The 14,838-nt window shown below is 40.8% G+C and overlaps 1 protein-coding gene across 5 annotated transcripts in view; it reads left to right on the top strand.

Moving 5' to 3' along the window:
- Window positions 1–14,838, top strand: part of CACNB4 (calcium voltage-gated channel auxiliary subunit beta 4) — a 216,805-nt gene that overhangs the window by 181,475 nt on the left and 20,492 nt on the right. For all 5 annotated transcript variants that reach the window (XR_008847118.1, XR_008847117.1, XR_008847120.1 and 2 more), the window contains 2 exons: window positions 5,592–5,650; window positions 7,985–8,094. Coding sequence is in view for 1 of the 5 variants with exons in the window: in XM_056535300.1 (XP_056391275.1) it covers window positions 5,592–5,650; window positions 7,985–8,094 (169 nt within the window). In the remaining 4 variants the exon portion in view is untranslated. The remainder of the gene's footprint in view (window positions 1–5,591; window positions 5,651–7,984; window positions 8,095–14,838) is intronic.

The following is a 14,838-nucleotide window of genomic DNA, read 5'->3' as shown; positions in this document are numbered from 1 at the left end:
AACATTGGGGTTAATCTGAGCAGAGTACCACAATTTCCTTAACAATCCGTCCATTTTCCGATCTAAAGGATCTTTTAGTTGAGAGCTATCCTCAAATGGTAAAGAAGCCTTCTTAACCACTTTAGATACTTGTACATCATTTTTAGGAATTTCGTTCCATAACTTCGTATCCTCCTCATTAAACAGAAATCTGGAACGGAATTCCTTGGAAAGCAACAGTCTTTTCTCAGGTTCTTTCCATTCCTCAAGAATAAGATCCTTATTAGGCTCTGCCAGTGGGTCGTTCCCCCCTATGGGCATTGGTGTCGCGGCGGTGGTGGTCGCCGCCCGGTGCTGCGCCATTTTATGCTAGGGACGTTAGGGACCCACTCTGGATAGGTGGCCTTGACGTGGCGAGTGGGCTTGTACTTTTTGATCAAAAATGTATACTAACAACCTGTTAGTTTTTGATATTATGCTAAAAAGCAATTAGAAGATCCTTATTAGTGTCATGAACGGTGAAAAACCTGTTGTTTTTTAGGTTTCAATCCTGCAAACATGAGATCTTGGATAGAAGTGGATTTTGCCGTTTCAGGAATGTTCATAGCATTTCTGACAGCATTAACCAGAATTTCTGTGTCCTCAGAGGAAAAATAATATCTCTTATCATTCCTCTGGATCAATAACTTGGAGCTTTGTCTTTTTATGGCTGGGTTCACACTACGTTTTTGCAATACAGTTCCTGTATAAGTTTTCAATTTGAAAACCCTACGGAACCATATTGAACACCGTATGCAGTGACTCTCCATTGAAAACCGTATATGCCAAAAGATGCATCTGGTTGTGTCCGTTTTGCATCCTGTACGTTTTTTTCAGTTTTTTTCCCATACCCAAAACCATAGCCTAGCACGGTCTTTGGTCCGGGTGAAAAACTGTATTGAAACGTATAAGTTAAACCGGAAGGGGAACCGTACAGAACCGTATGTGCGTACGGTCCCATCCAGTTTTCACCATACGGTTTTTTACTTTGCACAGTTTTTTTTTCTTGGAATTGCAATCAAACCAGTGAAACTTTATTCATAATGGAGTGAAAAGTTAAAAACGTATACTTTTTTTTTCTTAAAAGACGGATGCAACTGGACATCATTTTTCAAACCATATACCGTTTTTAACCGTATACGGATTCAAATTTGTACACACGTTTTGATACAGTTTAGTCAGGTTTTGAGTAATCTGTTTTTTATCAAAAACCTGATACGGGAACTGTATTGCAAAAGCATGGTGTGAACCCAGCCTATTTCTCAGCCAAGTGTCAAGGAGGCGGAGCAAATCTGCTCAAGTGCTATAGCCTGGTACACCTCATCACTAACCCTCACAGTCCAGTCCCTTTTTCCTTTTACAAATAATAAGTCAGTGCCAAAAATGAGCATACTATCCTTGACAAATAATGTTTTTCAATAAACAAACATTATGGGAGGAAATCCCAACACTCAAAAATTCTTTTAATTGTAATAATGAGGTGTTGATTTGTTTCTCTGGTCCTGCACAGTCCACCTCTGTGGTTTTTAGCCGAATTTCAGCAGAGGAAGTTGCTTTAAAGTCACTTTTAGAGATGAAGGAGCTTTCTAAAAAAAAGTTTGTCTCATCACACAACTTATCTGTCACAGTAAATCAGCAAATCCACTGGTTTACTTTAACATCCTGCTGTGCTGAGTGCAATGCTGAGCAGCGCTAGTTAACTCCTTGGGGGGGGGGGGTGTATGCATTATACAGCTGTATAATAGCTGTATAATGTTTAGAGTAAAGAGAGTAATACTTACCATGTAGTCATTGGTCCGGACCTCTTCTTGTGTAGCCCTGACTCTAGTGAAGATTTCACTAGGGGGTGGAGCTACACAAGAGGCCCAGGCTACCTACAAGATAGTAAGTATTACTCTCTTCACTGTATATATTATTACATTATACAACCCCCCTCCCCCGAGGCGTTAATTCTTCCTTGCTGGGCTCCACTTATTATGTATGTTATTAACTACATGTGTGCTCATATTACTTTGATGTATCGGCAGAGTATATTGTTATCAATTATGCACTTTAAAAATGCACTGGTACACTTTATTATGATGAATATATTACACTGTATTGTAATGGGATGATATATATATGCACTTTTGATGTATGGTTGATGGTTGTATGTATATATTATGTCTGAATTGTTCACAATTGGTACAATGGGTACCCCTATATATATGTATGGCTTGATCACATTTGTGCACTGCTTTATAATGGCCGGGTGAGAAGGCTGAAACGTTGCTGCTTATTTTGGAAACCCTTGTTTTTTTTATATGGAAAAAATTCACTTTTTTGCACTTTACTATGGACTGTGTGCTAAATTAAGATCCTTTTGCTAGATAGATAGATGGATATGAGATAGATAGATAGATATATATGAGATAGTTAGATAGATACTGTGGGGCAAAAAGTATTTAGTCAGCCACCAATTGTGCTCCCACTTAAAAAGATGAGAGGCCTGTAATTGTCATCATAGGTATACCTCAACTATGAGAGACAGAATGAGGAATAAAAATCCATAAAATCACATTGTCTGATTTTTAAAGAATTTATTTGCAAATTATGGTGGAAAATAAGTATTTGGTCACCTACAAACAAGCAAGATTTCTGTCTCTCACAGACCTGTAACTTCTTCTTTAAGAGTCTCCTCTGTCCTCCACTCGTTACCTGTATTAATGGCTCCTGTTTGAACTTGTTATCAGTATAAAAGACACCTGTCTACAACCTCAAACAGTCACACTCCAAACTCCACTATGGCCAAGACCAAAGAGCTGGCGAAGGACACCAGAAACAAAATTGTAGACCTGCACCAGGCTAAGAAGACTGAATCTGCAATAGGCAAGCAGCTTGGTGTGAAGAAATCAACTGTGGGAGCAATTATTAGAAAAAGGAAGACATACAAGACCACTGATAATCTCCCTCGATCTGGGGCTCCACGCAGGATCTCACCCCGTGGTGTCAAAATGATCACAAGAATGGTGAGCAAAAATTGTGAATGACCTGCAGAGAGCTGGGACCAAAGTAATAAAGGCTACCATCAGTAACACACTATGCCGCCAGGGACTCAAATCATGCAGTGCCAGATGTGTCACCATGCTTAACACCCTTAAGCACCCAGCTCATTTTCACCTTAAGGACCCGAGCATATTAGAAATACCCCATAAATTACCCCATTATAAAAACTGCACCCCTCAAAGTATTCAAAATGACATTCAGTAAGTGTGTTAACCCTTTAGGTGTTTCACAGGAATAGCAGCAAAGTGAAGCAGAAAATTCTAAATTTTCACACCCCACTGGTGTATAATAGATCTTTGGAACAGTGGGCTGTGCAAATGAAATTTTCACGGACCACTGTTCCAAAAATCTGTCAGACACCTGTGGGGCATAAATGCACACTGTACCCCTTATTACATTACGTGAGGAGTGTCGTTTCCAAAATGGGGTCACATGTGGGGGGGGGGCACTGTTCTGGCACCATGGAGGCTTTGTAAACACACGTGGTCTTCAATTGCGGACAAATTCTCTCTCCAAAAGCCCAATGGTGCTCCTTCTCTTCTGAGCATTGCAGTTTGCCCGCAGAGCACTTTACATCCACATATTGGGTATGTTCTTACTCAGAAGAAATGGGGTTACAAATTTTGGGAGTTTTTTTTTCCTATTTTTCCTTGTGAAAATGAAAAATTAGGTGTAACACCAGCAATTTAGTTAAAAAAAATGTTTTTTCCTTTTCCCATCCAACTTTAACGAAAATTTGTCAAACACCTGTAGGGTGTTAAGGCTCACTGGACCATTTGGATGATCCAGAAGAGTATTGGGAGAATATTGTATGTTCAGATTAAACCAAAGTAGAACTTTTTGGTAAAAACTCAATTCATCTTGTTTGGAGGAGAAAGAATGCTGAGTTGCATCCAAAGAACACCATACCTACTGTGAAGCATGGGGGTGGAAACATCATGCTTTGGGGCTATTTTCCGTGTAAAGGAAAGAATGAAGGGGGCCCTGTATTGTGAGATTTTGAGTGAAAACCTCTTTCATCAGCAAGGGCATTGAAGATGAAACGTGGCTGGGTCTTTCAAATGGACAATGATCCTAAACACACCGCCCGGGCAACGAAGTAGTGTAAGAAGCATTTCAAGGTCCTGGAGTGGCCTAGCCAGTCTCCAGATCTCAACCCCATAGAAAACCTTTTGAGGGAGTTGATAGTCTGTGTTGCCCAGTGACAGCCCCAAAACATCACTGCTCTAGAGGAGATCTACATGGAAGAATGGGCCAAAATACCAGCAACAATGTGTGAAAACCTTGTGAAGACTTACAGAAAACGTTTGACCTCTGTCATTGCCAACAAAGGGGATATAACAAAGTATTGAGATGAACTTTTGTTATTGACCAAATACTTATTTTCCACCATAATTTGCAAATAAATTCTTTCAAAATCAATGTGATTTTATGGATTTTTTTCTCATTCTGTCTCTCATAGTTGAGGTTATAACCTATGATGATGATTACAGCCTCTCATCTTTTAAGTGGGAGAACTTGCACAATTGGTGGCTGACTAAATACTTTTTTGCCCCACTGTAGATATGAGATAGATAGATGATAGATAGATAGATAGATAGATAGATAGATAATAGATATGAGAGAGAAAGAGAGATGAGAGAGATAGATATGAGATAGATAGATATGAGATAGATAGATATGAGATAGATAGATATAACATAGATAGATATGAGATAGATAGCTAGATAGATAGGAGACGGATAGATAGATAGATATGAGATAAATAGATATGAGATAAATAGATATGAGATAGATAGATATGAGATAGATAGATAGATATTAGATAGATAGATAGATAGATATGAGATAGATAGGAGATAGATATGAGAGATAGATAGATAGATAGATAGATATGAGATAGATAGATAGATATGAGATAGATAGACATACAGATAGATATGAGATAGATAGATATGAGATAGATAGATAGATATGAGATAGATAGATAGATATGAGATAGATAGATAGATAAATAGATAGATATGAGATAGATATGAGATAGATATGCGATAGATAGATATGAGATAGATAGATATGAGATAGATAGATAGATAGATATGAGATAAATATGAGATAGATAGATATGAGATAGATAGATAGATATGAGATAGATAGACAGATAGATAGAATGTAACAATTATCATAGTAGGTATAGTAAATGATTATATGCAGTCCCATCCCCCAGATACGGAGGCTCCTTAGATCTGAAGGATTCTGCTTCTGTCCCTTCAGAGAGAGTGAAACCTGTGAGATTATTTTTGTGGGCGATAATTGATTCTTCAAAGAGCAGATCAGTTAAATACCGAAAATTATCTCTGGCTGTTAACTCCTTCTGCGACTCCTTCTACTCAATTACTCTACCTCCCGCCTGCTAAATTCTAATGCAAAAGTGAAGACTTTTCTTCTGTCCTTTCTTTCTCACCGTTTGTCTATTTTTCTCTCTCTCTTCTCCACCTTGACTCCTCATTCTCCTCTCTTCTGGGAAGGTGACGGACATGATGCAGAAAGCCCTTTTTGACTTCCTGAAGCACAGGTTTGATGGGAGGTGAGGGACAGCAACGTCAAGCCTCTGACTTTGGCCTATCATATAGGTCAGTGGTCTCCAAACTGTGGACCTGCAGCTGTTGCAAAACTACAACTCCCAGCATGCCAGGACAGCCAACGGCTGTCCGGGCATGCTGGGAGTTGTAGTTTTGCAACAGCTGCAGGTCCACAGTTTGGAGACCACTGATATAGGTTATATACGTTCTGTGTATTTATAATTACATGGTCTGATGTCATGTAGTGACCTCATAGTGCATCGTAAACTGTACGCAGGTAGGGGGCGTGCAAACATTGGGCAGTCGCCAGACTCATATAACCACATTTGGCCATACAGATTTGTATTTTACTCTTACAAATAGTGGACCGTATTGTGTATACAGCTCCAGTGCAGACCTATGCATCTTCACCTAGTTACAAAAAAACAAAAAACACATTCTTTTTCCCCCCGCCAGAAAAAGTGCCACTCTTGAACATAGGCTGGATCTGGTATTGGAGCTCTACCTCATTCTAGTGGATGGAGCTGAGCTGCAGTACCTGACGCAACCAACGGACGAGAATGGCGCTGTTTCTATCTAGAAAAAAAAACTTTGACCTCTGTCTTATTATACCAGCTGAGTATTTAACTAAGCCTTGTGAAAGAGGAAAAACAACACTCTTCAGGAGACTGGGAAAGCTTGGTGGCACACATACGGCTTGTCACCCAGCTTTCCCAGTCTCCTGAAGTCCCAGGCTGCTCATTCCCACTGTAGCAATGTCATGCCCTCTCCCTTCCCCTGCACTAATGTCTTCTCTCCTCCCTCACTCTTTTTTTTCTCAGCCTGCAATAAATCTTCTCTCCCCTGAATGCCCCACCCATCCCCTTTCCCTGCCCCATACATAAATACTCTCTGCATCTGCCTGCTGGACAGTTAAATCATACTTTACCTTGACTTTGGTCTAGAGGCAGGATGTTTAAAAGTCCTGGGCAATCTCCGCAGCCTGGGAATAAAGTGATCAGGAGATGCACTGGAAGTCCCATAGACTTGCACGAGATTTTCAGCACCATGATGGTAAAGTATGATTTAACTGTCTGGTCTCTGACATTTTACACTGCGGAGGTTGTTGGTATCGGGACATCTCTCAACTCTGCTATATTTTTAGTTGACATATAAGAAACATGTGTAGCAGGTTTATTCGAAATATCTCCAGCTGTTCGGAAGTTATGCTGGAACATACAAAGTCACACACATCAGTTAAAGGGGTTATCCAAGAAAAAAACTTTATATATATATATAACCAAAACATCCAAACATCCACCTTCCTGCAATTGATTTGGGCTTTCAGCAACAACACTTTTGTTCGCAAGTGTACTTGTCACATTGTTTGACATGTAACAGAGATATGGCAAAAGTTAAAGGGGTACTCTGGTGGAAAACTTTTTTTTTCTTTTTTTTTTAAATCAACTGGCTCCAGAAAGTTAAACAGATTTGTAAATTACTTCTATGAAAAAATCTTAATCCTTTCAGTACTTATGAGCTGCTGAAGTTGAGTTGTTTTTTCTGTCTAAGTGCTCTCTGATGACACGTGTCTCGGGAACTGTCCAGAGTAGAAGCAAATCCCCATAGCAAACCTCTTCTACTCTGTGCAGTTCCAGAGACAAGCAGAGATGTCATCAGAGAGCACTGTTGCCAGACAGAAAAGAACAACTCAACTTCAGCAGCTGATAATTATTGGAAGGATTAAGATTTTTTAATAAAAGTAATTTACAAATCTGTTTAACGTTCTGGAGCCAGTTGATATTAAAAAAAAAGTTTTTTCCTGGAACACCCCTTTAAGTATATATATATATATATATATATATATATGCATATATATGGGTTAGTTAAAGATGCATAGGTTTACTGTGACTCCACTGAGCTCTATGGGCAGTGACTTAGTGAGACCATCACAGCCCATTCATCTAGCTCAGTGGTCTCAAACTGTGGCTCTTCAGATGTTGCAAAACTTCAACTCCCAGCATGCCCGGACAGCCAAACACCTGTCTGCCTCCTCCAGAGGATCCACACTGATCATGAAAGGTAAATCAAGGCTTCCCTTTTGCAAAACTTCAACTCCCAGCATGCCCGGACAGCCGTTGGCTGTCCGGGCATGCTGGGAGTTGAAGTTTTGCAACATCTCGGGGGGCCACATTTTGAGACCACTGATCTAGGTGTATATCTCCATACCGAATATAAAATGCTGCCGCAATGGAGAGAGGAAATAAAGTAAGAAAATCGATGATCTCTCCTTCTAATCCATATCGGTATGTTTACTGCAGACAGGACTGTCATTGTAACACATTATGCCTTTCTCCTAGGATATCCATCACAAGGGTCACTGCTGACATTTCTCTGGCCAAGAGATCGGTACTGAATAATCCCAGCAGAAGAGCAATAATAGAACGTTCTAACACCAGGTCCAGTTTGGGTAAGAGCCTTACATGATATATATATATATATATATATATATATATGTGTGTGTGTATAAATGGTTGGCTTCAAACATGGGAACAGTTATGATGAAGTCACCACCAAAACCGTTCAGCGATCTTCGTACCCCCCATAGAGCTATATAGAGGGGGCGTGGTGACTAGTGTTGCTCGCGAATATTCGCAATGCGAATTTTATTCGCGAATATCGCATATTCGCGAATTCGCGAATATTTGCGGATATAGCACTATATATTCGTAATTACGAATATTCGTTTTTTTTTCACAGTACACATCACAGTGATCATCCCTCTCGGCTTCCAGCTTGTGTGGTGTAAAGAAGGCTCTAATACTACTGTGTGAGACTGGCGTGCGAATTTTCGTATATACGAAAATGTGTATACGCTAATTTTCGCATATGCGAATTTCCGCTTATGTTAATTTTTGTATATGTACATTTTTCGCATATGTTGATTTTCGCAAACGCGAATATTCGCATATGCGAAAATAAAACGAGAATATTAAGAATATGCGAATATTTGCGAATATATGACGAATATTCGTCCATATATTCGTGAATATTCGCGAATTCGAATATGGCCTATGCCGCTCAACACTAGTGGTGACCCCTGCTTCGGGCGGGGTTGGTGATCAGTGTTGCTCGCGAATATTTGCAATTCGAATATTATTCGCGAATATCGCATATTCGCGAATTCGCGAATTTCGCGAATATAGCGCTATATATTTGTAATTACGAATATTCGTTTTTTTTTTTTTTTTTTTTTTTTTTTTTTACTTCACAGTACACATCACAGTGATCTCCCCTCTCTGCTTCCAGCTTGTGTGGTGTAAAGAAGGCTCTAATACTACTGTGTGAGACTGGCGTGCGAAAATTCGCATATGCGATAATTCGCATATGCGCATTTTCGCACATGCTAATTATGTATATGCAAATTTTCACATGTTAATTTTCGCATACGCGAAGTTTCGCATATGCGAAAATAAAACGGAGATAACGAATATGCGAATATTCGCGAATATATGACGAATATTCGTCCATATATTCGCGAATATTCGCGAATTCGAATATGGCCTATGCCGCTCAACACTATTGGTGATGCGCCGCTGTGGAAGATAGCCGGGGCTCCATACAGGAGATCGCAGGGGGGCCCATCACTCGGACCCCTTGCAATCTAAAACGTATACCCTATCGGCGTGAACTTTATTGAAAAAGGGATGCAAGGCTCATGGGGGTGTGTGCCCAATTTATAGCCCCTTCAAGTAATCATACTCCCTGAGCCTGATTCACACTCCACACTTATTAAAGGGGTACTCCGGTGAAAAACTTTTTTTTTTTTTTTTTTAAATCAACTGGTGCCAGAAAGCTAAACAGATTTGTAAATTACTTCTATTAAAAAATCTTAATTCTTCCTGTACTTATTAGCTGCTGAATACTACAGAGGAAATTTCAAATTATTTTCCGTTTGGAACACAGAGTTCTCTGCTGACATCATGAGCACAGTGCTCTCTGCTGACATCTCTGTCCATTTTAGGAACTGTCCAGAGTAAAAGAAAATCCCCATAGCAAACATATGCTGTTCTGGACAGTTCCTAAAATGGACAGAGGTGTCAGCAGAGAGCACTGTGCTCGTGATGTCAGCAGAGAGCTCTGTGTTTCAAAAAGAAAAGAATTTCCGCTGTAGTATTAAGCAGCTAATAAGTACAAGAAGGATTAAAAAATTTTAATAGAAGTAATTTACAAATCTGTTTAACTTTCTGGCACCAGTTGATTTAAAAAAAAATAAATAAATAAATAAAAGTTTTTCAAAGTTCCAGCCCATCTGACTATTTAAGGAAAAGTGCAAATAGTTGAAGGGGTTAACAAGTGTAGCATAGGGGAAACGTGTCTGATTGTGGGGGGAGTCCAACCACTGGGAACACACCGCGATCTCCAGAATGATGCCCGAATCTCCCTGGTGCTCTACACGCCCCCTCCATGCATTCTCTATGGGAGCATTGGAGAGAGTCAAGTACAGAGCTCGTGCATCTCTGGTGCTCCCATAGACACTGCATGGAGGGTGCGTGTTGACCCTGCATTGGTGTACAGGGCACCATTCTGAGGATCGCGGGGGGGGGGGGGGGGTTCAGTTTTACAATGCTGGAGTACCACTGTAAACAAAATAGTTACATCTCTATATCTTAGGAACATATTAGCTTACTAACAAAGAAAAAACAGTGTTGGAGTAGGACACCAGAGACGATATAAAAGAGGAATGGACACTGCGACCCCCATAATCCCAAGAACAGCGCTTGAGTGTAAAATCATGGAAAACCCCTTAAAGGGGTACTCCGGTGGAAAACTTTTTTTTTTTTTTTTAAATCAACTGGTGCCAGAAAGTTAAACAGATTTGTAAATTACTTCTGCTAAAAAATCTTACTCCTTCCAGTACTTATTAGCTGCTGAATACTACAGAGGAGATTCTTTTATTTTTGGAACACAGAGCTCTCTGCTGACATCATGACCACAGTGCTCTCTGCTGACATCTCTGTTCATTTTAGGAACTGTCCAGAGCAGCATATGTATTCTATGGGGATTTTCTTCTACTCTGGACAGTTCTTAAAATGGACAGAGGTGTCTGCAGAGAGCACTGTGGTCATGATGTCAGCAGAGAGCTCTGTGTTCCAAAAAGAAAAGAATTTCCTCTGTAGTATTCTGCAGCTAATAGGTACTGGAAGGATTAAGATTTACAAATCTGTTTAATTTTCTGGCACCAGTTGATAAAAAAAAAAAAAAGGTTTTCCTCTGGAGTACCCCTTTAAAGAATAGTATGATCGCAGGGGTCCCGCCTCTTGGGACCCGCGCAAACTCTGCTTTCGAGGTGGGGACGTGATTTCACGGCCACACCCTTCCATTCATGTCTATGGGAGGGGGCGTGACGGCCGTCACGCCCCCTCCCCTAGACATGAATGGAGAGGTGTGGCCGTGACATCACTAGGGGGCGTGGCCGTGACGTCACATCCCCGTCTCAGAGGCAGCGCCCAGCACAGAATGCTGGGGGCTGCACCGAGATCGCAGGGGTCCCCAGCAGTGGGACCCCTGTGATCATACATCTTATCCCCTATCCTTTGGATGGAGGATAAGATGTATAAACCGAGACTACCCCTTTAGGGTGCGTTCACACGCTCTTTGGTTTTCCGCTGCGTATTTGAAAGGGTGCGGGCTCTTCTCGGCTATCCGCAGCAGATTTTCCACTGAGGAATTTACGCTGCAGAAAATCCGCGGCAAGCCCCATTGAAGTCAATAGGGACTGCGGCGGATTTTCCGCAGCGTAAATTCCGCCGCGGACAATCTGCTATGGACAGCCGAGAAGAGCCTGCCCCCTTTCAAATATGCCGCAAAAACAAAGAGCGTGTGAACGCACCCTTAAAGCGCAATTTCCTCATAATGTAACTATTTTGCCCAGGATATGCACTGTTAGTATTTTCTTGGTAAAAGCAACATCTTTAGTTGCGTAATCCACTGCTTGTTCTCGCATAAATCCATACTTTGTCTTCACGCTATAAAATGCCATTGTCATCCTATTCATGGAGCGCACATTACAGTTCCAGGCTAATTTCTCCTGGCAATCTCTAGACACATTTGTCTGTACGGATTCCCTCAGTTTATGAAATGCGCTCCAGACCACTGGGCATCCAAAGCGGTTTTTTTTTCTGGGAGAAGAATGACACAGCCTTTTAGCGCGGGCTGCGCTCGCCGTGACTGACAATGGGTGTCACTGTGAATTAGCGTGCGAGTTCGTACAACAAATCCACTTACATTTCCAGATACGCTGTAGATCTTGCCAAGGCTGTTGATGTGAAAAGCAAAAGATCAGGCACAAAAATCAATTGTCTGAATGAAAAGTTAACCAGCAGGGGCTCGCGCCTTTAATTAAAATCCGGCACCAACCACATTGTTTCATGTAATATTTCCACTGATATTTTGCTTTTGATGGATTAAGAGCGACGCTTGCAGTACAGGAATCCCGTGAACATTGTATTATGTAATATGGCAACTGCTTTTTGCCTACCAGCAAAACTGAATTTAAAGGGGTACTCCACTGAAAAACATGTTTTTTTAAATCAATTGGCTCCAGAAAGTTAAACAGATTTGTAAATTACTTCTATTAAAACATCTTAACCCTTCCAGTACTTATCAGCTGCTGTGTGCTCCACAGGAAGTTCTTTTCTTTTTGAATTTCCTTTCTGTCTAACCACAGTGCTCTCTGCTGACACCTCTGTCCATGTCAGGAACTGTCCAGAGTAGGAGAAGTTAGCTATGGGGATTTGCTCCTACTCCGGACAGTTCCTAAAACGGACAGAGGTGTCAGCAGAGAGAGCACTGTGGTCAGACAGAAAAGATAGGGGATAAGATGCCTGATCGCTGGGGACCCCCGTGATCTTGCACGCAGCACCCCGTTATAGTCAGTCCCCGGAGCATGTTCGCTCCGGGTCTGATTACTGGCGATCACGGGGGCCGGAGTATTGTGACGTCACGGCCCCGCCCCCGCGTGACATCACGCTCCGCCCCCTCAGTGCAAGCCTATGGGAGGGGGTGTGACAGCAGGACCCCCACGATCAGGCATCTTATCCCCTATCCTTTGTATAGGGGATAAGATGTTTTAGCGCCGGAGTACCCCTTTAACAAAGAAAGGATAAAAATAATAGGCAATGGTCACAGCTTCCTTCCTCCACCTCACTGCACAATGACCTCTCCACCGGTCACAAAGCATTTCTAGAAAATTCTCCCAAGTCAATGAGACTTTAGTTTTCAATGGTTCATGTGGTCCCATTTATCGGACCTCCTCTGTTTGGATACTTACCTTGTAAATAGGTGATAAGTTTCAATTTTGGATTTACATTTTTTAACTTGACATTACATGGACAGCCTGTTAATTTATTTTTTTAAGCTTTTTTTAATTTATGTTTCCTGAGCATATCATGTACCGTAAATAAAATATTTTGCTCATGTATATAAAGGAATAGTTATTCCATTAGTCACATTAGCTAGTTTCTACATCCGGCTGATAACTTGTGAACATTCTCACCATATTTTAGGCCTGTAGTAAGCAGTGCAGCTATATCAGTCCTCACCAGGGACAAGTGATAATGAGATGTGATCAGCAGATTTCCTAAACGTGATAATTTGATGCTGTGTAAAGCGCGTTCACACAGATAACAGGTATATATACACCCATGTGTGTCGTGTCCTATTATTGGTTCTTCTGGACAATTTATTGTGAGACACAAAATGTCCGCTTCAAAAAGTTTTTTTTTTTTTTTATGTTTTTTTTTTTTTTAAATACAGATTTTTATTGCACTCAATTGAGAATCAGCTTGTATTTCCCATTTAGTAAAGGCTTATTTTTTATTTTAATTCCTGCATGTTTTTTTTTTTACATTTTTTGGCCTATATTTTAGCTTCAAAAATGTTTGCCATTTTATTTCTGCCTTTAGGTCTTTTTTTGATGCATATTTTTGCAACTGTTTTTCGTATGTTATTCCTTTTTTTTTTCTATAGCAAATGCTATTATGCAATTTTGCAACAAAAACAACCCCCCAGAATTTATTTTTTTTGGTGTATGGTGTTTCCTAACAAGGATACCTCCAGATGTTGCAAAACTACAACTCCCAGCATGCCCTAGCAAGCCTATCACAAACAAGCATATGTTCGGACATTCAGCACATATTCCGCTGTGTAAATATATCCTAAGGATATGTTCATACGGCAGAAGTCCGCACATTCTGAACACTGTGGGGCACTTGCATAATATGCCGGTACTGGGACCGCACAGGAATGCACCGTCTCCGGCTTGGCATACTGAGCAGGGCACGGAAATTCCCTCGTGTGCACAGAGCAGCAGAATCCCGTTGAATTCAATAGGACTCTGCTACAGCTGAATTTCCATGCGGACATTCCAAGCGGAATTCCGAATGGAAATTGCGATGTATGAACATGTCCTAAGGGTATGTTCACACGGCAGAATGTCCGTGCAGAATTCCGCATGAATATTCTGCATTGACATTCCATAGCAGCAGAGTCCTATTGAATTCAATGGGATTCTGCCGCACTGTTCACAGTTTCAGCGCCACATGTTTCGGGTGCAGAAATTCAGATTTTGGCATCCACAGAAAGAATAGTCACATGTGAAGGGGTCTGGATGCATTTTTGGAGAATAATAACATCGCTGGTTATGTATATTAGATTTATAGGAACAGAACATTGATCCAGGGATTTATTCTGATGCCATATTTGGAGTCGGGAAGGAATTTTTACCTCTAGTGTGAGGGTTTTTTGCCTTCCTCTGGATCAACTCAGTAGGGACTTATTAGGGATATAGGTTGAACTCGATGGACTCTGGTCTTTTTATAACCTTATGAACTATGTTACTATGTTATTCCTTCCAGTACTTATCAGCTTCTGTATACTACAGAGGAAATTCTTTTCTTTTTGAATTTTCTTTCTGTCTGACCACAGTGCTCTCTGCTGACACCTCTGTCCATGTCAGGAACTGTCCAGAGTAGGATAGGTTTGCTATGGGGATTTGCTTCTACACTGGACAGTTCCTAAAATGGAAAGAGGTGTCAGCAGAGAGCACTGTGGTCAGACAGAAAAGAAATGCAAAAAGAAAAGAACTTCCTCTGTAGTACACAGCAGCTGATAAGTACTGGAAGGATTAAGTTTTTTAAATAGAAGTCATTTA

This window comes from Hyla sarda, chromosome 8 (genome assembly GCF_029499605.1).
Source record: "Hyla sarda isolate aHylSar1 chromosome 8, aHylSar1.hap1, whole genome shotgun sequence".
NCBI lineage: Eukaryota > Metazoa > Chordata > Amphibia > Anura > Hylidae > Hyla > Hyla sarda.
Note: the sequence above shows the minus strand (reverse complement) of the source record. Positions and strands in the feature narration are given on the sequence as shown.